This window comes from Mobula birostris, chromosome 17 (assembly GCF_030028105.1).
Source record: "Mobula birostris isolate sMobBir1 chromosome 17, sMobBir1.hap1, whole genome shotgun sequence".
NCBI classification, from domain to species: Eukaryota; Metazoa; Chordata; class Chondrichthyes; order Myliobatiformes; family Myliobatidae; genus Mobula; species Mobula birostris.
In genome coordinates this window covers 44,814,676-44,842,259 of record NC_092386.1, presented here as the reverse complement: position 1 = coordinate 44,842,259, position 27,584 = coordinate 44,814,676, and the positions used below count along the sequence as shown (strand labels likewise).

The 27,584-nt window shown below is 42.2% G+C and overlaps 1 protein-coding gene across 2 annotated transcripts in view; it reads right to left on the bottom strand.

Moving 5' to 3' along the window:
* Nucleotides 1-5,453: 5,453 nt before the first annotated feature.
* dapk1 (death-associated protein kinase 1) overlaps nucleotides 5,454-27,584 on the bottom strand; it is a 196,848-nt gene continuing 174,717 nt past the window's right edge. For both annotated transcript variants that reach the window (XM_072281626.1, XM_072281627.1), the window contains exons 24-26: nucleotides 26,254-26,374; nucleotides 20,010-20,198; nucleotides 5,454-7,589 (exon numbers count right to left, since the gene is read on the bottom strand). In XM_072281626.1, coding sequence (XP_072137727.1) covers nucleotides 6,351-7,589; nucleotides 20,010-20,198; nucleotides 26,254-26,374 — 1,549 coding nt within the window. In that variant the 3' untranslated portion in view covers nucleotides 5,454-6,350. The remainder of the gene's footprint in view (nucleotides 7,590-20,009; nucleotides 20,199-26,253; nucleotides 26,375-27,584) is intronic.

Here is a 27,584-nt window from a genome sequence, read left to right as displayed (position 1 = left end):
TCCAATGATCCAGAAATCTTAAACTCTGCCTCCTGCACCAATTCTTCAGCCACGCATTCATCTTCCAAATCATCCTATTCTTACCCCACTGGCAGAAATAGCTTTTCACCCAACTCCCTATATTCTCTTCAGAACTTCTTCCCTTTTCCTAACTATATCATTGTTGCCAATATGTACCACAACTTCCACTGTTCACCCACCCCTTTAAGAATGCTGACCGCCTGATTCGAGACATCCCTGACCCTGGCACCCATGAGGCAACACACCATCCAAGTGTCTCTTTCATGTCCAAGGAATATGCTGTCTGCTTCTCTAATTATGGAATCCCCTATCACTACTGTACCCCTCTTGTCCCTCCTTCCCTTCTGAACCACAGAGACAGATTCAGTCTCAGTGCCAGAGATTAGGTTGCTGCAGCTCCCCCTCGGCAGGTCATCACCCAACAGTATCCAAAGCAATACACTTATTATTGAGGGGAATGACCAAGAGTGCTCTGCACTGACAATCACCTGCCACCTGCAACTTAGGGGTGGATACCTCTCTGTGGCCCCTACTCTATCATAGAACATAGAATAGTACAGCACAGTACAGGCCCTTCGGCCCACAATGTTGTGCCAACCCTTAAACCCTGCCTCCCATATAACCCCCCACCTTAAATTCCTCCATATACCCATCTAGTAGTCAGTTAAACTTCACTAGTGTATCTGCCTCCACCACAGACTCAGGCAGTGCATTCCACGCACCAATCACTCTCTGAGTAAAAAACCTTCCTCTAATATACCCCTTGAACTTCCCATCCCTTACCTTAAAGTCATATCCTCTTTTATTGAGCAGTGGTGCCCTGGGAAAGAGGTGCTGGCTGTCCACTCTATCTATTCCTCTTAATATCTTGTACACCTCTATCATGTCTCCTCTCATCCTCCCTCTCTCCAAAGAGTAAAGCCCTATCTGCCTTAATCTCTGATCATAATCCATACTCTCTAAACCAGACCGCATCCTGGTAAATCCCCTCTGCACCCTTTCCAATGCTTCCACATCCTTCCTATAGTGAGGTGACCAGAACTGGACACAGTACTCCAAGTGTGGCCTAACCAGAGTTTTATAGAGCTGCATCATTACCTCGCGACTCTTAAACTCTGTCCCTCGACTTATGAAAGCTAACACCCCATAAGCTTTCTTAACTACCCTATCCACCTGCGAGGCAACTTTCAGGGATCTGTGGACATGTATCCCCAGATCCCTCTGCTCCTCCACACTACCAAGTATCCTGCCACTTACTTTGTACTCTGCCTTGGAGTTTGTCCTTCCAAAGTGTACCACCTCACACTTCTCCAGGTTGAACTCCATCTGCCACTTCTCAACCCACTTCTGCATCCTATCAATGTCTCTCTGCGATCTTCAACAATCCTCTACACTATCTACAACACCACCAACCTTTGTGTCGTCTGCAAACTTGCCAACCCACCCTTCTACCCCCACATCCAGGTCATTAATAAAAATCATGAAAAGTAGAGGTCCCAGAACAGATCCTTGTGGGACACCACTAGTCACAGCCCTCAAATCTGAATGTACTCCCTCCACCACGACCCTCTGCCTTCTGCAGCCAAGCCAATTCTCAATCCACCTGGCCAAACTTCCCTGGATCCCATGCCTTCTGACTTACTGAATAAGCCTACCGTATCTAATCACCTCCTCACTTTCCCGTGTTAGCCAAAGGTCATCCAGCTGTAGCTCCAGTTCCTTAACACGAAGGAGCTGCAGCTCAGTATAGTTTGTGCAGATGTAGTTATCAGGGTCTCCCAAAGTTCCTACATCTCACAAAGGTACATACCACTAACTTTAACCCATTCTCAGTACTACATACTAACAGGAAAAAAAAACTTACTAGAAACTTACTTAGAACCTCTGCTTGTGCTTGCCCAAACCCGTTGAGCAAAAGCCTGACCACTCTAACACTGTCCAATCACACAACGGCCTCTCTACTTATCTCACACTTCTTTTTAGTGGCTGCTGCCAAGTGCCCAATAGATCATTATGATTGCAGCTCACCGAAAGGTCTTGAAAGCATCTGAGCTCTTTTAAAATCTCGCGCTGCTTCACCAATGGATGACCTCTTGTGCTGATGCAGCCCACTTGAAAGCTCTGAAAGCTCTGTAAAACTGAGACCCTCTATTAGGACTAGAAATGAAAGGGAAGAAGCCAGAATAAGAAGGTGGGGAAGTGGGAGGAGGACAAGCTTGAAGGTGGTAAGTGAAGCCAGATGGGTGGAGGAGGGGAGAAATGAAGAAAGAAGCTGGAAGATGATAGGTGGAAAATATAAAGGTTTGGAGAAGAAGGGATCTCATAGGAGTGGAGAGTAGACCATGGGAGAAAAGGAAGGAGGGGCACCAGGGGGACGTGATAGGCAGGTGAGGAGGAGAGTAAAGGGTAGTTTCGAGAGGGGAATTGGAAGAAAGGGAAGAGGAGAGGGAAAACTTACCAGAAGTTGAAGAAATTAATGTTCTTGCCCTCAGGTTGGAAGCCACCATGACAGAAGATGAGGTGTTGCTCCTTCAACCTGAAAGTGGCCTCATCATGGCAGAAGAGGAGGCCACAGAGCTACATGTTGGAATGAGAATGGGGATTGGGATTAAAGTTGTTGGCTGCTGGGATATCCTGCATTTTGTAAATGGAGCAAAGATGCTTGACAGAATGGCCCCCCAATCTACGTTGGGTCTCACCAATGTAGAGGAGGTCAGATCAGGAGCACCGGATACAATAGATGACCCCAGCAGATTCGCAAGTGAAGTGTTGCTTTACCTGGAAATACAGTTAGGAGCCCTCCGATCCTTTAAATTTCTGTATGTCACCAATGGATTCCTGCCATTAGCCTTGTACTCTGCTTTCAAGATTGACCTTCCAAAGTGTATCACTTCACACTTTTTGAACTTCATCTGCTACTTCTTAGCCCAGCTCTGCATCCTGTCTATATCCGGCAGTAACCTATGACATCCTTCTGCATAATCCACAACACAACCAACCTTCATGTCATCTGCAAACATACCAACTCAGCCTCATACTTCTTCATCCAAGTCAATTATAAAGAGCAGAAATCCCAGAACAGATCCCTGTGGAACACCACTGGTCACCATCCTCCAGGCAGAATAGACTTCTAGTACCATCCTCTGTCTTCTGTGGGCAAGCAGTTTCCGAAGTCACACAGCCAAGATTTACCTGGATCCCAGGCCTCCTGGCTTTCTGAATGAGCCTACCACGGGAAACCTTAGCAAATGCCTTACTAAAATTCATACACACCACATCCACTGCTCTACCTAGTGGTGAGAAAATAGCATGGCCTGGATGATGAGAGGCGTCCTTGATACTTCCTTGTTCGTTGGAAAATGTGCTTAGTGGTGGGGAAGGCTTTACCTTTGATGGACTGGGCTGAATCCACCACTTTATTTAGGTTTCTTCATTTAAGGAAATCGGTGTTTCCATACCAGCCCGAGATGCAACCAGTCAAGATACTCTCCAGAATGCATCTATAGAAGTTTGTCAAAGTTTTAGATGACATGCTGAATCTAGGCAAATTCTATGAAAGTAAAAGTACTGTTCCCTCTTTGTATTGGCACTTATGCGCTGGTCCCAGGATATATCAAAGGATCTATCCTGGACCAGCATGCAAGTGCCTTTACAAAGAGCATACAACAGTACCCTTACTTTCATAGAAGTTTGCCTAGATTCAGCACGTCATCTGCTGTGATGCTGTCATCTGGAACTTAAAGGTACTGATCCTCTCCACCTCCGATCTCCTGATGAGAACTGGCTCGTGGATCCCTGATTTCTTCCTTATGTAGTCAATAATCAGCTCTTTGCTTTCGTTGACTTTGAGCAAAAGGTTGTTGTGGTGAAACCACTCAACCAGGTTTTCAATATCTCTCCAGTATGCCAATTGGATTCAGCCAACAAGAGTGGTGTTCTCAGCAAACTTAAATATGGCATTGGAGTTGTACTTAATCTCTCAGTTATAAGTATAAAAGCAAGTAGAGCAGGGGCCTAAGCACACAGCCTTGCGGTGCACCTGTACTGATGGCGATTGTGGAGGAGATGTTGTTGCTTATTCGTTGTTGGGGTCTGCAAATGAGGAAATAGAGGATCCTGTTGGGCAGGGAAGTATCCAGGCCTAGGGCTTGGATCATAGTTTGAGGGGATGATAATGTTGAATGCTGAGCTGTAGTCAATGAAAAGCAACCTGATGTATGAACCTTCATTGTCCAGATGTTCCAGAGCTGAGTGAAATGTCATCTGCTGTAGACGTGTATGACAGAGGCAAATTGGAGCGGATCCAAGTCACTCCTCAGGCAGGAGTTGATACGCTTCATGACAAACTCTCAAAACAGTTTTTAAACAGTGAATATAAGTGATACTGGATGATAGCTATGGAGGTAAGTTACCATACACTTCCCCTAAAGAATTCAATCAGTCTTGTAAAGCATGACCTGCCCCTCACAAAGCTGTGCTGATTATCCCTAATAAGGCTGTTCCAAATGATTTAAAATCCTGTCCCTATAAACCCTCTCCATTAGTTTTCCAGCCATTGATGCAAGACTCACTGGTCTTTCATCCATTGTTTTCCAGTTGATATACCTACAGCACATTTCCAATGCGGTTTTTATCAATTTTATGTTTATACATAATTATTCATGAATACATAGATCTAGAAGTTAGCGGTTTGAACCAGGTGTAGGGGAATGATCCCTGTACTGAGAATTGGCCGTCAGCTGCTTTTACCAGAACCTGTAGAGCTGACTGTAGTTTTCAACTTCAAGAGCAGATTGCCTGCAGGAACCTTCGGGTTGATCCTGGGAGAGGCTGTAACGATCGAGAAAAGGAAGACGACAGTCTCATAGTACATTGCAGATTTTGAACAGTTGTTAGGGCCTACTTGTGACTGCAAGCAATCTAAAACCTGCTTTAGAGTTGTAGATATACAACACAGAAACAGGCCCTTCAGCCCAACTTGTCTATGCTGATCAAGGTAACTATCTACAGAAATGTTGTTTGTCCAAACCCTCCAAGTACCTGACCAGATGGCTTTTAAATGTTACGATGGTATCTACCTCCATTACCACCTTTGGCAACTCATTCCAAAAACTACCCTCTGTGTAGAAATAATTGCCCCTCGTGCTATTCTCGTTGCCCCCAACCCAGCAAACTCATTTGGTCTAACCTGAACAAAGATATTTCCCTTGTTCTACGCATTCCCTCCCTCACCCATTTCCCTTTAGGTGAGTTTTCAGTGCTGGATGATTCACTTTCAGCAAGCGATAAACAACGTGTCTCACCTGTAACATTGAAAGTCTCACTGTTTAAGTGCCCAAAATTGAAGCAGAGCACCGTTGAAGCAAAAGCCCAAAGACTTCCTTAACATGAAAACCAACAGTATCTTAAAAACACAAATTGCTTTTTAAAGTCCATTTTTCATAATGAAATTGTTTATTAAAAATACTTCAGGTCATAATACTATACTAAAAAGCTAATAAGAATGCAACTGTAAAGATGTAGCATTAAAATAGCATGCTCCCCTATAACTGCATATAAATAGATCAAAAAATCGTAAAGATTTCTCACTATTAAATTTTGCTGTACATCACTAAATTTTTATTATCAATGCACATGAAACTACCACAGACCTTGTTCCCTTTTAAACAATGGATAAACCACATCAATATGAACAGAAGTTGGCCCAAAATGAAGTTAGTATACAATAGGAAAACACAAAAGCCATTCATAGTAACTGATCTGCATGCTCCTTCGTGAAGAGTAATGGGGAGGTAGAAAATTCCTATTTAAAAGCTTTAACAATTATTGGTCTACTTATGTCAGGAAACCCTGAAAAAGGCACTCACATTTGGTTGTCGACTTACATAACAAATTTAATATTGTCAATAGCAAACATTCACCTTTACCCCATGTTCATTGAGATGATGAAAAACCTGCAATAAAATTCACATTCCTGTGGAGGGTTTCTGCTAAACTCACTTTTGTGAACGGCACAATAAAGATAGTCCTTACAAATCATACATCTTACACATTGCAATTTGCTAATGCATAAATGACAAATATATTTCCAGTCTATTTACTTATTTTTTTTAAGGTTAAAAACCATCTTGCATTTTAAGAAAGATTAGAGCTGAAGAACTGTGGTTTATCATCTGGTAGTAAACAAGTTCAGTGAATTTCACTGCTGTTTCCTTATTAAAGGAAGCAAGTTACCACAACTATTCTGGACAATATCTGTACACAAAGGATACATTTCATAAAGTGAGAATTCAGTTAAAATTGCACCTCACTAGTTTTGCAGAACATTCTTATCTTGAAACCACTGAACTGATTGAATTATAAGAGGTCCCGCCATTGCAATTGGATATGTAGTTCTCAGGTCCATTGGTATCTAAATTAACTTTAAAAACAATAGAGGCCTTTAAAAGAAAGTCTGCAGCATCCCGACGACCCAATCCTCTTAGTTTTGATATTAAAAGCCCCACGGTATTCTCTGGCGAAGCAGCCCACTCGGTCAATACAGCACTGGTTGGACTAGTTGGAAACATCCCATTTGTCGAAATTCCATTCTGAGTGTTAAGCTTTGCAACAAGATCAACAAGCCCCAAGTTTGTAGCCAAGAGGCACCAATCTTTTCCCATGGGATCAGGAGGGTCCAGCAGGCGACTAAGTTTACGTCTCGTAAGTAGATTTAGTTCTGACACAGGGATATCCATTCCTAGGTTCCCTTGGGAATAAACATCAAGGCAACCAAAGCACAGAATGCTGCTGAAATTCTCTTTATAGCCACCCATGGTATTGGTGAGTGAAGTCTCCTTCTGAGCTTGAGCTCGGAAGAAGTCTCTAGGCTGGTAGACCATTACAGGTTCACTGTGCTCCCTGAGCTGCTGGGGACTCAAATAATGCTTGACGGTCAGGAGTCCAGGTAAAGTAGTCACTATTAGGTTATCAATGATACTACAAATAGAATCAAGAAATAAACAACACCTTATTTTTTCTGTTTCTGGTCCCCTTACTTGTACTTCCAAACCTTGTCCATGGTTGACCAAAAGGACCATGACTTCAGTCCCTTTGTTGGATATTTTTGATCCGCTGGTCCATAACCTTAAATCCAGCTCTCCTTCCGAGTTTTGCTGATGTACCCATCGACACAGGTTCACTTGTACTTTGTGGAAAATTCCACATGGAAACGGGGTGACATGTTCAACAGGCACAAAGCGGACTCCTCCATAAACCAGCAACTCATCCTCTTCATCAGTCCAGGATCTATGTAGATTTTCCACCTTAATCAATGCTGGAATATCCACCATTGATCCACTGGTCAAGTCCCGTGCACAAATGTCCATGGCATCAAGAATTTGCAGCAACTCCTCTACATCATGCTCTGATACCAAGTGTAGTATGTCTTCTATTGTGTAACGGCCTCTGTAGTGGTGCAAAGCCTTTTGATTTTCATTGGACAAGAGTTTTCCAAGTACGCTGGTACACAACCATCGGGGATCCAAAAGCACTACATCTTGGATAGTTTCACTTTGAAAAATGTTAATCTGGCAGAGGCAGAGAAAATTAAAGGAAGGCCATTAATGGATTTGAAATTATCAAATTGGATAAAGAATTAATCATAAGTATTTGGATCTCAAAGTTACATCCAGTACAAATTCATCATCCAAAATATACAAATCTTAGCTAAATAGATGAACTAGCAATATGCATAACACACATTGAATTGGATGATTCAACATTCAGACTTTACACAACTTTGTATATGCAATGTTAATTGCACTTCAAAGCAATTTGTGGCCACCAGTTATTTAAACTGTGGCACCTTTCAGATTTCGTTTGGAAAAACCTGAAGCGCATGGCAGTGGATTAAACATCTGAAGTGCAGTCACTATTATAACATAGAAAACAGTTAGCACCCAGCAAAACTTCCATATGCAGTAATTAGATAATGATGAGAGTTTGGCATGGAATTTCCTGGAAAATCCTATTACCATTTTGTCATTTAACAGTCAGGAAATACAGGAATCTCACACAAGTACGTGATTTTGAAAATCTCAGTATTTCCAAAATTCCATGGCACTTCCTTTGCCCTGTTAATGAAGATGATGTACAGGGGATTATAGTTCTAGATTCTCCACTCCAGCATGTCCTCTCATAATCTCATGTTTCAATCAAGTCACCTTTTATTCTTCTAAATCCTTGTGGAAGCAAACCAAGACTCTACATCTTTTCCTCATAAGCTTCCTTGTCCATTCCAAATATTAAATCTCATAAATTTTCTCTGAACTACATTCAGGATATTCCTATCTTTCCTTAAGGAAGGAGATCAACACTGTATTTAAGATATGGTCTCATCAGCACCCTGTATAACTGATGTTTAGCCTCACTACTTCTGCATTTGAATTCTCCTCATAGCAAACTATAGCATTCTGTCGAGATTTCTCATTTATCTGAATTACCTGCTTGTAGCCCTCTTGCAAATCATACACTAGATCCTACTGCAATATCCCGCCATTTAGACAAAATGATTTTACTAAATGCTTGCAACTAATAGGACAACTTTGTTTTTTCAATACCTCCAGAAGCGGAGTCACTACAAGTTAAATGTCATGTGGTACACCTGCAAACCTAGACAGCTGTAGTTTATCAAAGTCAATTCATTAAGTTTCAGGATACTGCGGTTTATTATTTGTCACACTTGCCAAGTGCAAAATTCAACTCTATTGTTTCATAGACCAGCACATCACATGAAAAGGGATACATAACTAAGAATCTTTTGCTGTAGAACTGTAGAACACTGCACAACTGCTGTTTTTGTGTTTGCAGATTACTAAATGAATGGATGAACTTTATTATTGCTATTAGTTACAAAATAGTGGAAAAGATGAATAATGAGGTAGTTATTCATCTTTCATGGGTTCATTACAAAAGCTCACAGAAATAGATCTATTTTTGTTTACTGATTCATTAGGCTCAGAGGTATTTTGTTGAATAATTGTTACGATGTTTGACATGAAGACGCAGACAAAGTTTTGGCTCATGTTGCATTCTGTTGCCAGTTTAGCAATTTCTTAACACAATACATTAATGGGAGGCAGAAGGCCCTGCAGTTGAAGCAAGGAAGGAAAAGAATGTAGTCGTATGGCATCTTGCACAATGGCAAGATAAACCAATTCTTTTTATGGCCAATAAAGTATTCTTCAAATGTAATCTCTGTTACAATGTACAGAAAGCACCAAGGCCATGCACAAATCTTTGATTTAGTATTCAAAGATTCAAAAAAAACTTTATTGTCATTCTAACCATACATCAGCTCTGCAGGGCAGAATGAGACATCGCCTCTGATCTGGGCCGACAATTATGTGCCAGGCAGCACCTAATTAATTAGCATGTTTATTTCAGCTTTTTTCTTAAAGATGTGCTGTGTGCCTCCCGGCTACCGCTGCATTCTCCGCGAATCGGTATCTGTCCGCGGCCTGGGGGTTGGAGTGGTGGGACACTGGGGTGTCATCTCATCATCGATCAGGGCAGGCAGCTCATCTTCTCCTATCTCTGCCTGCCTCGATGTCGAAGGTCGAGGTTCGTCGTCTGCTGTGACTGATGTGGAAGGCTTGCTTGACTGCTGAGCCTCGCACATTTTTCTATCATACAGTTCTTTGTAAGCACTCAAACCATCTTGCAAATATGCCCTAAAGCTACGTACTCTTTCAAAACTAAAGTCATACTTTATCATTACTCATTCGGTTTCCATTGTTATCCTTTCCTCTTCCAATTGCATCAGCTCTTCATCTATCAGTTCTTGATCATGGGATGCTAAAACCTCTTCAACATCATCTTCATCAGCTTCCACAAGCCAAACTCACGTAGTCCTTACTTTGTTCACCATGATCGAAACGCTTAATTATGTCTAGTTTTACGCTAAGTGTAACACCCTTACGAGCTCTTTCAGGCTTTTCCGATACCTTAGAACTCATCTTGCAAACGGCTGCTCAGGCACGTGTTTAAGCAATGCCGGTGAGAATGCAGTTCCGAATCTGGGGGAGAGCGGCTGCTTGGGGCACCACCTAGTTTTTTTTTACGCGCTGCCTTCCTTCGTAACACTGAAAACACATTCTGTTAGCGAAAACAGGGAACTAATGTAGGTCTTTCGTAACAGTGAGGTTTCGTAAAGCGAACGTTCAAAAAGCGGGGGACACCTGTAGTAGTTTATAGTACGAGTATCCAAGTTCAGTTGAAAAGAACCACTGACAATGGAGCAAGTCATGCTGATTCAAAAATGTTTCACACTTTCAGAAGTGACACAATAATTATTAAACATCCGTTTGATAAAACACTTATCAAATATTTTTCTGTAAAACTAGTTTTCTGAAAAAGGATAACTATAGATTTAATTTTCAACAGAAACACTGTACATAGGTGATAATGTATCAACTTTACAATGGGTCAATGTATTGGTGTTTACATCTTGCATAAGCCATTCTTATCTTGTTTGCTTATTCTGCTCTCAGATCACAAGAGTTTGTCATCACTTTGCTTTTTCGATTTACAATAGTCACAGCACATGATTGTCAGGTGCTGTTTGGCAGAGACTGAATAAGGATGAATTATTTAACTGCAGAATTTCTTCAATAACATAACTTTCCTTTAAACGGGATTACACGCAACATTTACACTGTCTGCTGCTGACTGTCAAGGCTTGTGAAATAAAAGTCACACTCTATAATTGTTTCGTTTCTCCCTATAACTGTGACCTGCATATTTAATAGACTAGAACACTGATGTTCTCCCATATAACTACTTCTAAATAGAAAATTTGTAATTGGCAAAGATGCGCTCTACTTTTGCTGCCCAATTATTTTCCTTTGTTGGCAGTCCCTGGGATCAAGGATGACTTGCTTTCACTCTGGCTTTGTTGGTTCTGAGGTGGCTGACGAAGACAACATGAGAATAGCAGCTGGGGCAGCTGGTAATAACCGGCAGGCAGTTACACATTCCTTTTGCCTCTTACAGAGGGACTCTGTGCTCTCGATCCATGGTCTCAAGGTTCCTCAATGCCTATCCAGATGCTCATTTTCCATTTTGAACAGTCACAGTTAACTACAACACAGGAACAAGTCTTTCACCCTATCTGCTCTGTACTGAACTATTAGTTTGCCTCGTCCCATCGACATGCACCTGGAGTACAGCCCTCCCTTCCATGCACTTAGTCAAACTTCTCTTAAATGTTGAAGTCGACATCACATTCACCATTTCTGCTGGCAGCTTGTTCCACACACTCACCATTTCTTAGCCCACTTTTGCAGTTGGTCCACAACTCGCTGCCGAGTTTTGATAGCCTTCCTTGCTGTCCACTACGCCCTCAACCTTGATGTCATCCATAAACTTTCTGATACAGTTTACTGCATATTATCATCCAGATTATTGATACAGATCACAAATAACAAAAGATGCAGTACCCTGCGGCACACCACCAGTCAAAGGCCTCTAGTCAGAGAGACAACCATCTACTACCACTCTCTGGCTTCTCCCATGAATGTCTAAATGCCAAGCGAATGAAGCTTCTTGGCCAACCTCCTATGAGGGACTTTGTTCATTAGACAACATCTTTCTTTCATCAACTTTCCTGGTAACCACCTCGAGAAACTCCAAGATTGATTAGACATGACCTACCATGCACAAAGTCATATTGACTGCCCCTAATCAGTCCCTGTCTACCTAAATATACACTGCTCCCTTAGAATATTTTCCAAAAACTTGCCCATTACTGCCTATAACTTCCAAGCTTACCCGAGAGCCTTTTTGTAAACACTGGAACAACATCAGCTATGCTCCAATCTTCCTGAAACTCACCCATGGTCAACGACTTTTGGAATGACCCTGCTGGGGATCCTGCAATTTTTGCTCTAGCCTTCACAAGGTCCGAGGGAACACCTCTTAAAGTCCTGGGAATTTATCTACCCTAATTTCCCTCAAGACAGCAAGCACCTCCTCTTCTGTAATCCAGATTTGGTTCCTGACCTAACTGCTGCTTTGCCTCAGTTCTGTAGACTGTGTCTGTGTCCTGAATAAACACAGATGCAAAAAAAATCCATTTAGGATTTCCCCCATCTCTTTTGGCTTCATGCATAGATGACCATGCTGATCTTCAAGAGGACCAATTTTGTCCCTTGCTATTCTTTTGCTCTTAGTATCTCTTTAGAAAGCCTTGTGATTCTCTATCACATTGCCAGCTAGAGCAACCTCATGCCTTCTTTTAGCCCTCCTGGTTTCATTCTTAAGAGTTGTCTTGTATTTCCATACTGTTCAACAATCTCATTTGCTCCTTGCTGCCTATACCTGCTATGCACTTCCTTCTTCTTAATCAGGGTCTCAATATCTCTCGAAAACCAAGGTTCCTTAAACCTGCTAGCCTTGCCTTTTATTCTGAAAGGAACACTCAAAATTTCACTTTTGAAGGTCTCCCGCTATTAAGCATGCCTTTGCCAGAAAACAACCTGTCCTAATCCACATTTGTTCAAATATTTTCTGATACCATCAAAGTTGGACTTTCTCCAGAGACAAGACACATCCTTCCCCATAACTATCTGAAAACTAATGGACTTGTGATCACTAGATGCACACATTTCTTTCAGCTGCTGTCTCGTTCCTTAAAAGGAAATGCAGTCTTGCGCTCATTCTCGTTGAGACCTCTATGTATTGATGAAGGAAACTTTCCTGAACACATTTGATAAACTCTCAGTCATGGGCCAAAGGCTCCCAGGAGTAAAAGGGGATGTTGTACTTGTTCATGAAAGCTTTGACCATATCCTTGGCTCTCTTCCTCCAATGAAGGATTTCAGTCCAAAGCATCAGCTCTTTATTCCTTTCCATAGATGTTGCCTGGCCTGCTGAGTTCCTCCAACATTTTGTGTGTTACACTTTTCCTCTATCTCCCTGGTAACTTCCCAGGACTGTACTGTGGGAATAGATAGTTCCCTTCAGGAGTATTGTATCAAGTATGCAAACAATGTGATGTAAGAATTCTGGCCTGATTGAGGATATTAAGAAATAGGAGGTCACTTGGTTCACTTAAGTTCATGCTAAGTCTGATCTATCAATCCATTTGTTTCATTTCCCTATTATTCCCTATGACCTTGTTAATTAATTTCTCACATCCTAATTTCACTTTAACAGCCATGAACTAACTTAATCTGACACTAACCAGGAATCCTCAGTCTGAGTGAGGAGGAAAACAACCCAGTCTGCTTCATTTGGACTGAATCTCGAATCTGAATATTCAAGATACTTCAGAGACCGCATTTCCTGCTCAGACTGCTTCATGTTTAATGGTTTGAGTGCTTTCAAAATGGGAAGCGATAGCACTTGTTGTTTGACTATGATTCCTTCTACAAGCAAAAGTGGAATGCATCAAAATCAGAAATATTATTGCTTTCTGGTAGGGCGTAGCTCCCAGCAGGTTTTGACGCAGTGGTGTGTGCAAAAGCTTTATGGCACAGCAGGAGTGAAGTGTTCAGGTAGTTCCTCCAGAGTTTGCACTATTCCAGCTTTGCAACAATGAGTGCCAGGCAAAGCTAGTCAAATGCAGAATAAAGAGTCTTCTGGATTGTTCTCAAGACAATCTCTCTGCAGAGGGAGGATGTCACAGGGTTGTACCAACTCCATGGGAATCACTAGGACATGCAGGGAAACTTAATTACCACAATTGGAGTCAATAATACAAATGTTATACTCAGAACACACAAGCTTTGGGTAAAGAGCTGTTCCCAAGACAGAAGGTGCTTTAAAGAATAATGGATTTTTCTCACTATAACTCCTTTATGGACATAAATCAAAGTCCAGTCAGGATTGTCCCTAAAGCTTTCAATACAGAGTAAGGCGACACAGTCAGCCACTAGATGCAGTGTGGCAAGGTCTAACAGGCTTGATGAGTAGAGATGGCGTAGAGAGCTCATCCTGGTATCAAAGGGCTGGATATGGATTGGAGGCCAAATAGCACACTTCCTTGGTCAGATCGATTCAGAGATGACTACTGAGCCTCCAGGCAAGGGAAGAACTGTACCTTAGCTCCAAAGTCTGTATAAAAATGCCATGCTCTGTACAAGTGAAGAGTGCATGCATCATATCTATAAGGTGTCTAGGCTCCTTTCTTTCTTGCAGTTGAAATATTTATAAGTATGCCTCCTTTTGAACTGCGTCATTGAAGTCGGTTATCATATACATGCATTACAAAACATATTGGCATAGTCATCAAAATCTTCACACTGTGTGGATATGTGGCAGATTTGACGTACTGCTAGGGCAAGTTTATCTTTTAAATGCCACCTGCAAACATGCACCTGTGATGCGCTAGTGTGGGCATGTGGATGAGTGAGAGCACTTCACAACTGGTTTAGAAAATGACAAAATTCACTTCATGCGCAAGTGAACTTGAATATTCTTTGATCAGCTTCTTGTGTGAGAGATGTCTTTAAAGCATCTGCAACTCAGCTCAGTGTCAGTTACTTCTACTGATCCTTTGTCTGTTGCATAAAATATTAATTTCTGTACAAGGATGTCTTATCTTTTGGATCTGTGTATCATGTTTCTGGTTTCCAATTGATTTGAAAGATATGGACGTTCTGTGGGCTCTCAGCCCCAGACGTTGTTAAAGGTGACAAGAAACCTAATGTTAGAAGGGATTTTGAACAAAATACAAAGGGTTAAACCTTCAACTGCAAACATCAGTATGTTTTCTTTTAACCAAAGGAGTTTTTAAAACTCTGTACAGAATATCAGATAAAATCTGGCCTTGAGGTGAAAATTCAGTTATGGTGTCTATAACCAAAATTTAAAAGTTGTTTTAGCTTAGTTATAGCAAGAATTGCGTTGATAACTCAGTCTAAGTTGAAGTGAATAATATTGTTTACTTTTTAGCTATGAACATACATTTATATATTGTTTTCTCCAGTGTTTATAAACCGGGAGGTTTTTTTGCTTGTGTCCATCTAACAGAGGTTTAATGGGCAAGAGGAAAACATTACTCACACCTACGAAGCGGCCATTCAGCCCATCAAATATATTTGGTACTCAAAGCATGTATTTGATTGCTTTAAGAAGTTAATTACAGTTTTGAGTGTTTTGATTTTGGATCATAGAGCCATAGAAGACTACAGCACAGAAACAAGCCCTTCAGCCCATCTAGTCCATGATGAATCATTAACTCCAATCGACCTGCACCCAGACCATAGCTCTCTATCCAAACCTCCCTTTAATGTTGAAATTGACCCCGCATTCACCACTTGCACTGGCAGCTCCTTCCACACACTCAGTACCGTCAAGAAGTTCCCCTTAAACATTTCACCCTTAACCCATGACCTCTAGTTGCAGTCTCACTCAAGTTCAGTGGAAAAAGGCTGGTAGCATTTATCCTATCTATGTCTCTCATAATATTGTATACTGTACCTCTATCAAATCACCCCTCAACCTTCTATGTTCTAGGGAATAAAGTTCTAATCTATTCAACTTTTTCTATACACCCTCTATATCTTGTGAGTTTTTAAAGTCAAAAGCAGTGCAAAATGATCAATTTATAGTATTATGGTAGAAATGCTGCATATATAAATAAATAAAGTTTAAATTAGGAAAAGGACTTGAGAGCCTTTTCTTAAGGATACTCAGGGGCCCAATGGGAGGCTGAGAATATCATAGAGGAGACCTTTACTGAAGTGGCCACACCCAAGGACATACTTCAGATAGATGTGTGACCACAGTAACGTCAAGGGGAGTAGACAGTGCAGGTTCTTCTGTGGCCGTTCCCCTTACTAACAGGTTTACCCCCTTGGTTGGGAGGATACCTGTTAGTAAGGTGTAGATGTTCTTTCAGGGGCTAGGAATCGGAAGCACGTCAGCTCTGGCAGGGTTTGCAGGTCGTTACTTCCTACAAGGTGAACCCAACATCATAAATGGCTAGGGATGGTTCCAACCTGTACCAACCAACTGGACGTGTTCGAGGACATCTTCAACCTCCCACTGCGGCAGGAGGAGGTTCTCTCCTGCTTCAAAAGGGCATTAATCACACTAGTGCCCAAGAAGAGCAGCGTGAGCTGTCTCGATGGCTATTGCCCAATTGCACTCACATCTACTGCGAAGTACTTTGAGAAGTTGGTTATGGCTAGAATTAATTCCTGCCTAAGGACCTGGACTCACTGCCATTTGCCCTTCTGCCACAATAGGTCTACTTGCAGATGCAATCTCACTGGCCCTCTACTTGGCCTTGGGCCACTAGGACAACGGCAGTACCTATGTCAGGCGGCTGTGTATTCACTACACACAGCTCAATATAGAACACCATCATCACCTCAGTACTAATCAACAAGCTTCTAACCCTGGGCATCTGTATAACCCTTTGTACTGGATTCTTAACTTCCTCATCAGGAGATCACAGGCAGCGTTGACTGGAAATAACATCTTCTCTTTGCTGACAATCAACACCAGCAGACCTCACATGTACAAGTATAGTCTGCTGCTCTACCCTCTCTGCACCCATGACTATGTGGCTAGGGACAGCTCACATCCCATCCGTAAATTTGCTGATGATACATCTGTTTTCGTCAGAATTTCAGAGGGGAAGAGGAGGCATACAGGGGTGACAGAGAACAGCTGGTTGAGTGTTGTCGCAACAGCAGCCTTGCACTCAATGCCTTAAGACTAAGGAACTAATTGTGGACTTCAGGAAGGGGAAGTTGAGGGAACACACACCATTCCTCACAGAGGAGTGAGCAGAGGAAAGGGGGACCGGCTTCAAGTCTTCTGGGTGTCAGCAACCTCTCTGATGCTCTATCCTGGGCCCAATATGTTGACGCAATTATGGGGAAGGTATGCTAGCAGCTATGTTTCATAAGAACTATGAGGAGACCATCAAAGACTCCACAGATGTACCATGGAAAGCAGTCTAACTGGTTGCATCACTGTCTGGTATGGGTGGGGGGGGGGAGGGAACTGCACAGCACTGGAAACGTTGCAGAGGTTGGCAAACTCAGCTAGCTCATCATGGGCACGAGCCTCCACAGTATCGAGGACATCCTCAACAGACCAAGCCTCAAAAAGGCAACATCCAGTATGACGTACCCCCACACCCAGGATGTGCTCCTTTCTTGTTACAACCAGAGAGGAGGTACAGGAGCCAGAAGACACACACTCAATGCTTTAAGGATGGCTTCTAACCCTCCACAATCAGATATCTGAATGGACAAGGAACCAACCCATGAACATAGCCTCACTACTTCTTGTTCTCTTTTTGCACTATTTATCTATTTACTTATTTTTGGCGTGTGCCTGCGTGCATGCGAGTCTGTGCGTGTGCGTTTGCATGCATGCGTCCATGACGATGTCTTTTTCATGGCTTTTACAAAGCGCGAGCGAGAGCAAGAGACTGCGTGGCACACCACTCCTCATACCGACATTTTTGCAGTTTTTTTCCCTTTGTTTTACGAGGTCGAGTTGCGATCTCGACACTCAACCCAACACGGATGGAAAGTGTACTTGGGAGCAGACCCGACCGGTTTCGAACCCGGGAACCTCCGCTCCTGGGTCCGGCGCCGATGTCATTGCGCCACCAGCCGGCCCTGCACTACTTACTTAATATTTATATATTTCTCATTGTAGATTATAGCATTTTTATGTATTGCACTGTAATGCTGCTGCAAAACAACAAATTTCATGACATATTGTATTAAACTTAATTCTGACAGGTATAGGAAAAATGAAGGATGAAGTCCTGCGGAATCAGTGTAGGGAGTCAGGTACAAAATTAAAAGGGCTAAGAAGGTAAAAGGTGGGGGTCTGTGTTTCATGTTTCCTCGTGGTGTTCGGACATAGTGGTCTTGTCAAACTCTTGTTCTCCCGACCTGAAACATCTCACGATTGAGTGCCGACCATTCTTCTTACCGAGAAAATTCCCCTCCGCGATCCTGACCACAGTTTACATACAGTTAAGGGAGCACTCGGGGTATTACGTGCATTACGTGTAGCAATTAGCAAATGAGAAACAGCCTACCCAGATGCCTTTCAAATCATCGTCAGGGACTTCAATTGAGGTTGTTTGAAGAAATCTCCGCCCAATTATCATCAATATATCACCTGCAGTACAAGAGGCCCCAGGACACTTGACCACTGTTACAGTACGATTAAAAATGCCTCTTCTCCCTCCATAGACTGCATTTTGGGAAATGTGACCATCTGGCTCTCCTTCTGCCTGCATATAGGCAGAGGCTAAAGAGCCAGACTCCAGAGGTTAAGGGTAACAAAATGGTGGCCGCAGCAGGCAGAGGAGTGGCTACAGGATTGCTTTGAATCGGTACCTGCAAGAAAATTAATCTCAGGGTTTGATAATAAATTGTCTTTGAACTTTGAAGAAGCTGGACCTTGAATGTAGTTATCAGATTACTCCCAGTGCCATGTGGTGGCAAGGATAGAAATGCCAGATGAATTTGTGGCTGAGGAGCTGGAGCAGGGGACAGGGATTCAGGTTCTTGGGACCACTGCAATCGCTTCTGGTGACCCATGTAAGAGGGACAGATTGCACTTGAACCAGAGAGAGACCAATAACCTGGCAGGAAAATTTGCCAGTGCTATGCACGAGGGTTTAAACTAAACTGGCAGGGTCACTGAGTATAGGAGTTCGGAAATTACATTGCAGTTGTCTAAGTGAATCATAGTTAAAAGTACTGTGTACAATTTTGGTTACCTTGTTATAGGAAAGACATAGTTAAACTGGGAAGAGTGGACAATGCCAGGACTAAAAGGCCTGAGTTACAGGGAAAGATTGGCCTGCCGAGGGCTTTATTCCTAAATCAGGGGCACATTGTAGAAATACTAAAAATTATGAGAGGCATGGTGGATGGTAACCAACTTCTCCCCAGGGTCAGCAAGTCCAAAACTAGGAGGCATTGATATAGGGTGAGAAAGAGAAGATTTAAAAGGAACATGAGGGACAATGCTTTCCACAGAGGGTGGAGAATACACAGAATAAGCCACCACAAGAAATGGTTGTGGTAGGGACAATAGTAGCATTTAAGAAGCAGTTGGATAAGTACATGGAGGGGTGGGGGTTCGAGGGATAAGGGCCAAATGCAGGAATTTGAGACTAGCTGTGGCTAGTAGAGACTTGTTGGGCTGAAGGGCCTTTAAAAGTACTGTACTGCTCCGACTCTTTGACATTTAAAATAGCAACATAAATCACTTTTGCAACTTAATCTTATCAGCTGTTTACATACAATAAATCTCTACACTACACTCAGTGGCCACTTTAATTAGGTATCTCCTGTACCTGATTAAGTGGCCACTGAGTGTACGTTTGTGAGTCTTTTGCTGCTGTGCCTCATCCACTTCAAGGTTTGAAATGATGTGCATTCAGAGATGCTCTTCTGCATACCACTATCGTAATGCATGGTTATTTGAGTTACTGTCGCCTTCCTGTCAGCCTGAACCAGTCTGGCCATTTTTCTCTCAACTCTCTCATTAACAAGGCTTTTTCGCCCACAGAACTACTGCTCACTGGATGATTCTTGTTTCTCACACTATTCTCTGTAAACCCTAGAGACCTGTTGCGCATGAAAATCCCTGAAGATCAGCAGTTTCTGCGATACTGAAACCAGCCCATCTGGCAACAACAATCATTCCACGATCAAAGTCACTTAGATCACATTTCTTCCCCATTCTGATGTTTGGTCTGAGCAACAACTGAACCTCTCGACCATATATATGTATGTTTTTAGGAACTGAGATCCTGCTACGTTAATGGTTGATTATATATTTGCTTTAACGAGCTGTACCTAATAATGTGGCCACTGAGTATATGCATCAATTAGGTTCTCAATAATGGGAAAGTAGGTCGGTAGAAAATCTCGATCAGTTTTCAAACCATGAATTAGCCATAAAGTTCACTGTTTCTGGACTTGATTCAACTACAACCAAGACATACTTACTTCTCCCAAACTGTGCAGCTGCTGAGCCATCTCCCTCAGATCCTCCTCACTCGCTAATGGGTTAATTTGCTCCTGAATATCGTACACAAACTGTTGCCATGACATAAATTGGTTTGGCCCATTTTGCTTCCTCCAGGAAGGCAAGGTAGAAATGATTTTCTCACAAAGGAATGTCTGGGGCAGGCAATCCTAAAACAAAGTTTCAAAGCACAGTACCGTGTTAATGCTTATTAGAATTTTAGAATATTGCAAGCAGATTTTGAAACAGATATTTTAGTCTATCCATACACTGACTCAACTAATTGAAACACATCAATGTAAATCATATTGTTTTTTAAAATTCTAATTCCACCATTTTCCTCGAGGTGATAATTTTCATCAGCAACATCTGGACAGTTCTGGAATGTCACTCCCTTATATTTGAGAACATAGGTAGCGAACTTCTCTCACATTTCACCCACTGCTTGGGTATTGAAGCTGTGTCCCGTCTGGCAATCCCATGTTGCTGCATCAGGTTTTCTCAAATCAATCAGCAAAAGACATTCAGAAGCCGGAAACTTTGTTTTTAACCTACATCCTTAATTCTGTTTTTCTTTCTGATTTCTACAGCTTAGGACCTTAGGAAGAGAAGCATTCACACAAGCGAGTGCATTGGCAGTCCTTTGTTGAGGGGTCCTGCGATGGGAAAAGATCACTTTTCTTGAGGTCCTTCCCTCCCCATAAAGTAGGGATATTTTAGTTTTAAAGGCAGTTTTACGATAAACCACATGACGACTACCACATGTAAGCACCGAGTTTCTTTTTGAACAGCAAACTAAAAATAAATGGCTCTTCATCAGAATACTGTTGGATGCACTACTAGGAAGTGGCTGAGTCATACTAGTTACGTCCAAGAAATCATGAGAATGCTTTCAACATCTGTATTTAGAGAGATGGCAACGGTAACAGGCACTTCCATCCCAGCAAGTGCGCGTTGCCCAACTACACATACATGACCGATGATCCTACTAGCCCGTATATCTTCGGAAAGTGGGAGGATCGTTGCTTGCCGCCGCTTACGCGTGGGGAGGGGGGGAGCTGAAGAGGACTTTGGGGTTCTCACGTTCAACTCCCATTCATTCTTTGGGGCACCTCTCTGTTTTTGACAATAGACAATAGGTGCAGGAGTAGGCCATTCGGCCCTTCAAGCCAGCACCGCCATTCACTGTGATCATGGCTGATCATCCACAATCAGTATCCAGTTCCTGCCTTATCCCCATAACCTTTGATTCCGCTATCTTTAAGAGCTCTATCCATCTCTTTCTTGAAAGCATCCAGAGACTTGGCCTCCACAGCCTTCTGGGGCAGAGCATTCCATATATCCACCACTCTCTGGGTGAAAAAGTTTTTCCTCAACTCCGTTCTAAATGGCCTACCTCTTATTCTTAAACTGTGGCCTCTGGTTCTGGACTCATCCATCAGCGGGAACATGCTGCCTGCCTCCAGCGTGTCCAATCCCTTAATAATCTTATATGTTACAATAAGATCCCCTCTCAGCCTTCTAAATTCCAGAGTATACAAGCCTAGTGCTCCAATCTTTCGACTTATGACAGTCCCGCCATCCCGGGAATTAACCTTGTGAACCTACGCTGCACTCCCTCAATAGCAAGAATGTCCCTCCTCAAATTTGGAGACCAAAACTGCACACAGTACTCCAGGTGTGGTCTCAGCAGGGCCCTGTACAGCTGCAGAAGGACCTCTTTGCTCCTAAAGTCAATTCCCCTTGTTATGAAGGCCAGCATGCCGTTAGCTTTCTTCACTGCCTGCTGTACTTGCTTGCTTTCGCAAAGAAAAAAGCATTTCAGGATGTATATTGTATACATTTCTCTGACATTAAATTGGACCTTTGAAATTGGAGCTCCCAGAGAAAACCCATGTGCTGATGGGAAGAGTGCACAAACACCTTACAGACAGTGACGGAAACTGAATCCCAGTTGCTGGTGCTGTAATAACATTACACTGCTGTGCTACCCACTATCTGTGTAATAAAAGTAGAGAGTACGAGAAGCTCAACAGCGGTCTATATGTTACTGTTGTCTGTTGTTAATGGATCACCCAACAGCCTGCAGGATTTAAAGAAGCAAATTTGTAGAGACCTCGCAGACTGTTGCAAAAAACATAAGGCTGTGATAGTAGGGATTTTAAATTTCCAGATATTAACTAGAACTCCCATAGGGTAAAAGGACTGGATGGGTAAGTGTTTGTCAAATGTGTTCAAGAAGGAAAGTTTCCTTAATCAGTACAGAGACCTCTCAGCTAGAGAGAGTGAAGTACTAGATCACTATTAGGGATGAGACAGGATAGGTGACAGAAGTTTGTGTTGCAGAATACTTTGCAACTAGCGATCATAATGCCATTCATTAGCTTCAAGGTAACTACGGAAAAGGATAGGTCTGTTCCTCAGGTTGAGATTCTAAATTGGAAAAAGGCCAATTCTGATAGTTGCAGTGTGGATTTGAACAGATTGTTTTCTGGCAAAAGGTGTACTTGGTAAGTGGGAGGTCTTCAGAGTTTTATGTACCTGTCAGAATAAAAGGCAAGGATAACGCATATAGAAAACCTTGGTTTTCAAGCGATATTGAGGCCCTGGTTAAAAAAAAGTGTATAACAGGTACAGGCAGGCAGGAGCAAATGAAATGCAAGGGAACACTTGAGGAAATCAGGAGGGCTAAAATAAGACACGAGGTTGCCCTAGCAGACAAGATGAAGGAGAATCCTAAGGGCTTTTACAGATATATTAAGAGCAACAGGATAGCAAAGGACAAAATTGACCCTCTGGAAGATCAGAATGGTAATCTATGTGTGGAGCCAAAAGAGCTCTTAAATTAAGTTTTTGCATTTGCATTTACTCGGATACAGTATTTAAAATATTCTTAGCTATGGGATGATTGGAGAATAGTTAACGTTGTTCTGTTGTTTAAGAAAGGCTCTAAGAATAAGCCAGGAAATTATAGACCAGTGAGTCTGACATCAGTGGTGGGAAAGTTATTGGAAGGTATTCTAAGTGACTGGATATATGAGTATTTGGATAGACAGGGACTGATAGTCAGCATGGCTTTGTGCGTGGTAAGTTGTGTCTAACCAACCTTATAGAGATTTTCAAGGAAGTTACTTGGAAAGTTGAAGAAGGCAAGGCAGTGGATGTTGTCTACATGGACTTTAGCAAGACCTTTGACAAGATCCTGCATCTGAGATTGGTCAAGGTGGTTCAGTCACCTGGCATTCAAGCTGAGGTAGTAAATTAGATTTAAATATCTACAACCACTATCTGACTGGAGGCCTGTGACTGGTGGTGTCCCACAGAGGATAGTGCTGGGTCTGTTGTGGTTTGTCATCTAAACCAATGATCTGGACGATAATGTGGTAAACTGGATTAGCAGATTTGCAGATGATACCAAGATTAGGAGTGCAGCAGACAGCAAGGAAGGCCAAAGCTTGCAGCTGGATCTGGTCCAGCTGGAAAAATGGGCTGAAAAATGGCAGGTGGAATTTAATGCAAACAAGTGTGAAGTGTTGCACCTCGGGAGGACCAACCAGGGTAGGACTATACTGTGAGTGCTAAAGCACCGTAGACAGAGGGATCTGGGAATACAGATCCATAACTCCTTGAAAGTGGTTTCACAGGTAGAGAGAGTTGTAAGGAAATCTTTTGGTACATTGACCTTTATAAATCAATGTATTGGGGAGAGGAGATGGAATGTTTTGTTGAAGTTGTATAAGACCCACCTACAGGAAAGATGTAAATAAGATTGAAAGAGTGCAGAGAAAATTTACAAGGATGTTGCCAGAACGCGAGGACCTGTGTTATAGGGAAAGGTTTGATAAGATAGCACTTTATTCCCTAAAATGTAGAAGATTGAGGGGAGAATTGTTAGAGGTTTACAAAATTTTGAGGAGTATAGATAGGGTAACTGCAAGCAGGCTTTTTCTAATGAGGTTGGATGAGACAACTAGGGGTCATGGGTTAAAAAAGGTGAAATGTTGAAAGGGGAACATGAGGGGAACTTCTTCACTGATGGGATGGTGAGAAGGTGGAACTATTTACCAAGGCAAGTGGCGGATGCGAGATTGATTTCAACATTTAAGAGATATTTGGATATGTACATGGATAGGAGAAGTTTGGAAGGCTACGATCCACGTTGCTGTCGATGGGTCGGGGCAGATTTGGCGTGAACTAGATGGGCTGAAGAGCCTCCTTCTGTGCTATAGTGCTCTATGGCTTTATCTTTTATCCCTTGGCAGGATTATCAAAAAGAGGAAGGTACAGGTTTACGTTAAGAGAAGTTTTAAAGGGAACTGATGGAATCTTTTCGTTTGCAAAGTGTGTTTGATATCTGGAGTAGGTGGTGGAATCAAATACAATTACTGTGTTCAGGAGGTATTTAGATAGGGACTTCAATAGGTAAGGCATGGAAAGATATGACCCTGATGTGGATAAGGAAGTGGAGGGATGGGTTAGTAAGTTTGCTGACGACACAAAGGTTGAAGGTGTTGTGGATAGTGTGGAGGGCTGTCAGAGGTTACAGCAGGACATTGACAGGATGCAAAACTGGGCTGAGAAGTGGCAGATAAGAGTTCAACCCAGATAAGTGTGAAGTGGTTCATTTTGGTAGGTCAAATATGATGGCAGAATATAGTATTAATGGTAAGACTATTGGCAGTGTGGAGAATCAGAGGGATCTTGGGGTCCGAGTCCATAGGACGGTCAAAGCAGCTGCGCGGGTTGACTCTGTGGTTAAGAAGGCATACGGTGTATTAGCCTTCATCAATCGTGGAACTGAATTTAGGAGCCGAGACGTAATGTTGCAGCTATATAGGACCCTGGTCTGACTCCACCTGGCGTACTGTGCTCAGTTCTGGTCGCCTCAATACAGGAAGGATGTGGAAGCCATAGAAAGGATGCAGAGGAGATTTACAAGGATGTTGCCTGGATTGGGGAGCATGCCTTATGAAAACAGGTTGAGTGAACTCGGCCTTTTCTCCTTGGAGTGATGGAGGATGAGAGGTGACCTGATAGAGGTGTATAAGATGATGAGAAGCATTGAGGAGCTGAGGAACCTCCTCTGGACCCTATCCTATACCAGCACAAATTTTCTAAGATGAGGGGCCTAAAACTGTTCACAATACTCAAGGTGAGGCCTCAGCATCACATCCTTGCTCTTATATTCTGGACCTGTTGAAATGAATGCTACCATGGCATTTGCCTTCCTCACCACCGACTCAACCTGCAAGTTAACCTTCAGGGTGTTCTGTACAAGGAATCTCGAAGTCCCTTTCATCTCAGATTTTTGGATTTTCTCTCCATTTGGAAAATAGTCTGCACATTTATTTCTGCTACCAAAGTACATGACCATGCATTTTCCAACATTGTATTTCACTTGCCCCTTTCTTGCTCATTCTCCTAATCTGTCTAAGTCCTTCTGCATCCTACCTGTTTTCTCAACACTACCTGCCCCTCCACCAATCCTCATATCATCTGTAATCTTGGCAACAAAGCCATCTATTCCATCATCTAAATCATTTACATACAGCATAAGGAATGGTCGTAACACCGACACCTGCGGAACACCACTAGTCACTGGCAGCCAACCAGGAACGGATCCTTTTATTCCCACTCACTGCCTCCTACCAATCAGCCAATGCTCTAACCATGTTAGTAACTTTCCTGTAATACCATGGGCTCTTAACCTGGTAAGCAGCCTCATGTGCGGCACCTTGTCAAAGGCCTTTTGAAAGTCCAAATGTACAGCATCCACTGCACCCCCTTTATCTATCCTACTTGTAATCTCCTCATAGTATAACTCTGTAGAACATTTTCATGAAACTTCAGGATCCTGATTCAGAATCTCATTTATCCATCTTTCACAGTCTGATATGGGAGTAGGAAATGGAACTTATGGGCTCCAACCCTACCACACGATAATAATAATGTCGATGGACAGCACTGGTGAAAATTGAATCAAGCAGGAATCAGTATTAGGACTTAAATGAGACACTGCATCCAAAGAGGGAAGTATGAGTTAACCAACATGTCTTCATTTGCCTTCCATAAGATGGAGTTCAAAAAGATTCAAAGATGTACTGGAAATCAGGAAACCAAACTGCCCAATGCATGTTATGGCACTAAACTTCATCCTTGGTTAGTGTAATGTTACTTTCTTTTTGTTGATCAATTTAATTATAACATGTGGTAAAGGATACTTACAGAAAGAATCCTATTTCGCAATTCCAGTAGTTGATTTCGCAGCAACTTCATGTCTTTAGATCCAGATGCACCAGCATCGAGAACAAATAGTCGATCAGATATCTGCATATCATTTCCAAATCTACAATATAAACAGTGATTATGATTAAAAAAATCTTTGTAGAATATAATTTACCAATTACTTTAGAAACATACTGCTGTAAGAAAATATATTAGCCTTCTTCAAATCCTGAGAGAAAAAAATTAACATCAGAATCTGGATGGTGATACTTGAATTCTGTTGGTTATTAAGTATGAAAAAGCTGCTAATAATCAGCTTCATGCTATTAAGAACTTCTTTGATCTCAATGGGCCCCAGATGCCCATTTCTCCACTATTCTTCAAAGTATGAAATATTTTGTCATCTCAGTATTGAATATTGAGGCAAGCAAACAAGAACTGACAGTTTTCTTTCTTGGGAGTTGCAGTAACTGATGGGAAAATCTTCATGCGAGTTTCATACTCCAGAATTTTCAGTTGCGACACATCTTTTCCCTGTAAATTGCTACGTCTTCCATTCCCAGTACATATTGCGAATGATGAATTAATGTGAATACACTTTGCAGAATAATGATCATTTGAATTAATACACTAGATATCAATATAAATAAAATTGAAAAGAGTACAGAGAGAATGCAAAAGGATGTTGCTGAGACCCGAGGAGCTGAGTTACAGGAAAAGGGTTGAACCAAGTGTAGGAAAATGTGGGGAGATTTGATAGAGGTATACAAAATTATGGGGGGTATAGATAGGGTAAATGCAAACAGGCTTTTTCCACTGAGATTGAGCAAGACTAGAACTCAAGGTCATAGGTTAAGGGTGAAAGGTGAAATATTTAAGGAGAACCTGACGGGGGACCTTCTTCCCTCAGAGGGTGGTGAGTGTAGAATGAACTGCCAACTGGAACTGGTTAATGCTGATTTGATTTGATTGTAAGAGAAATTTGGATAAGTACATGGATGAGAGGAGTATGGAGAACTATGGTCCATGTGCAGGTCGATGGGACTAGGCAGAATAACAGTTCAGTTCAGGCTGAAGGGCCTGTTTCTGTGCTGTAATGCTCTATGACTCTATTTAAACTCTGTTCCTAGCCTCGGTGTTGAGTTCAATGATGGGCTGGGATGTTGGATTTGTCAACACCACACCTCCTGCTCGCCTCCAGCTACTGTGTTGCAATATGCAGGACCTTCTCTTTGGAAGCACCAGTTGCAGGTGAATATAGTATAAAAATGTCTGTTAAAGTTGTTTTCACGGAAGCAAAGGTAATAGGTGTTTGAGCAAAAAAGATTTCA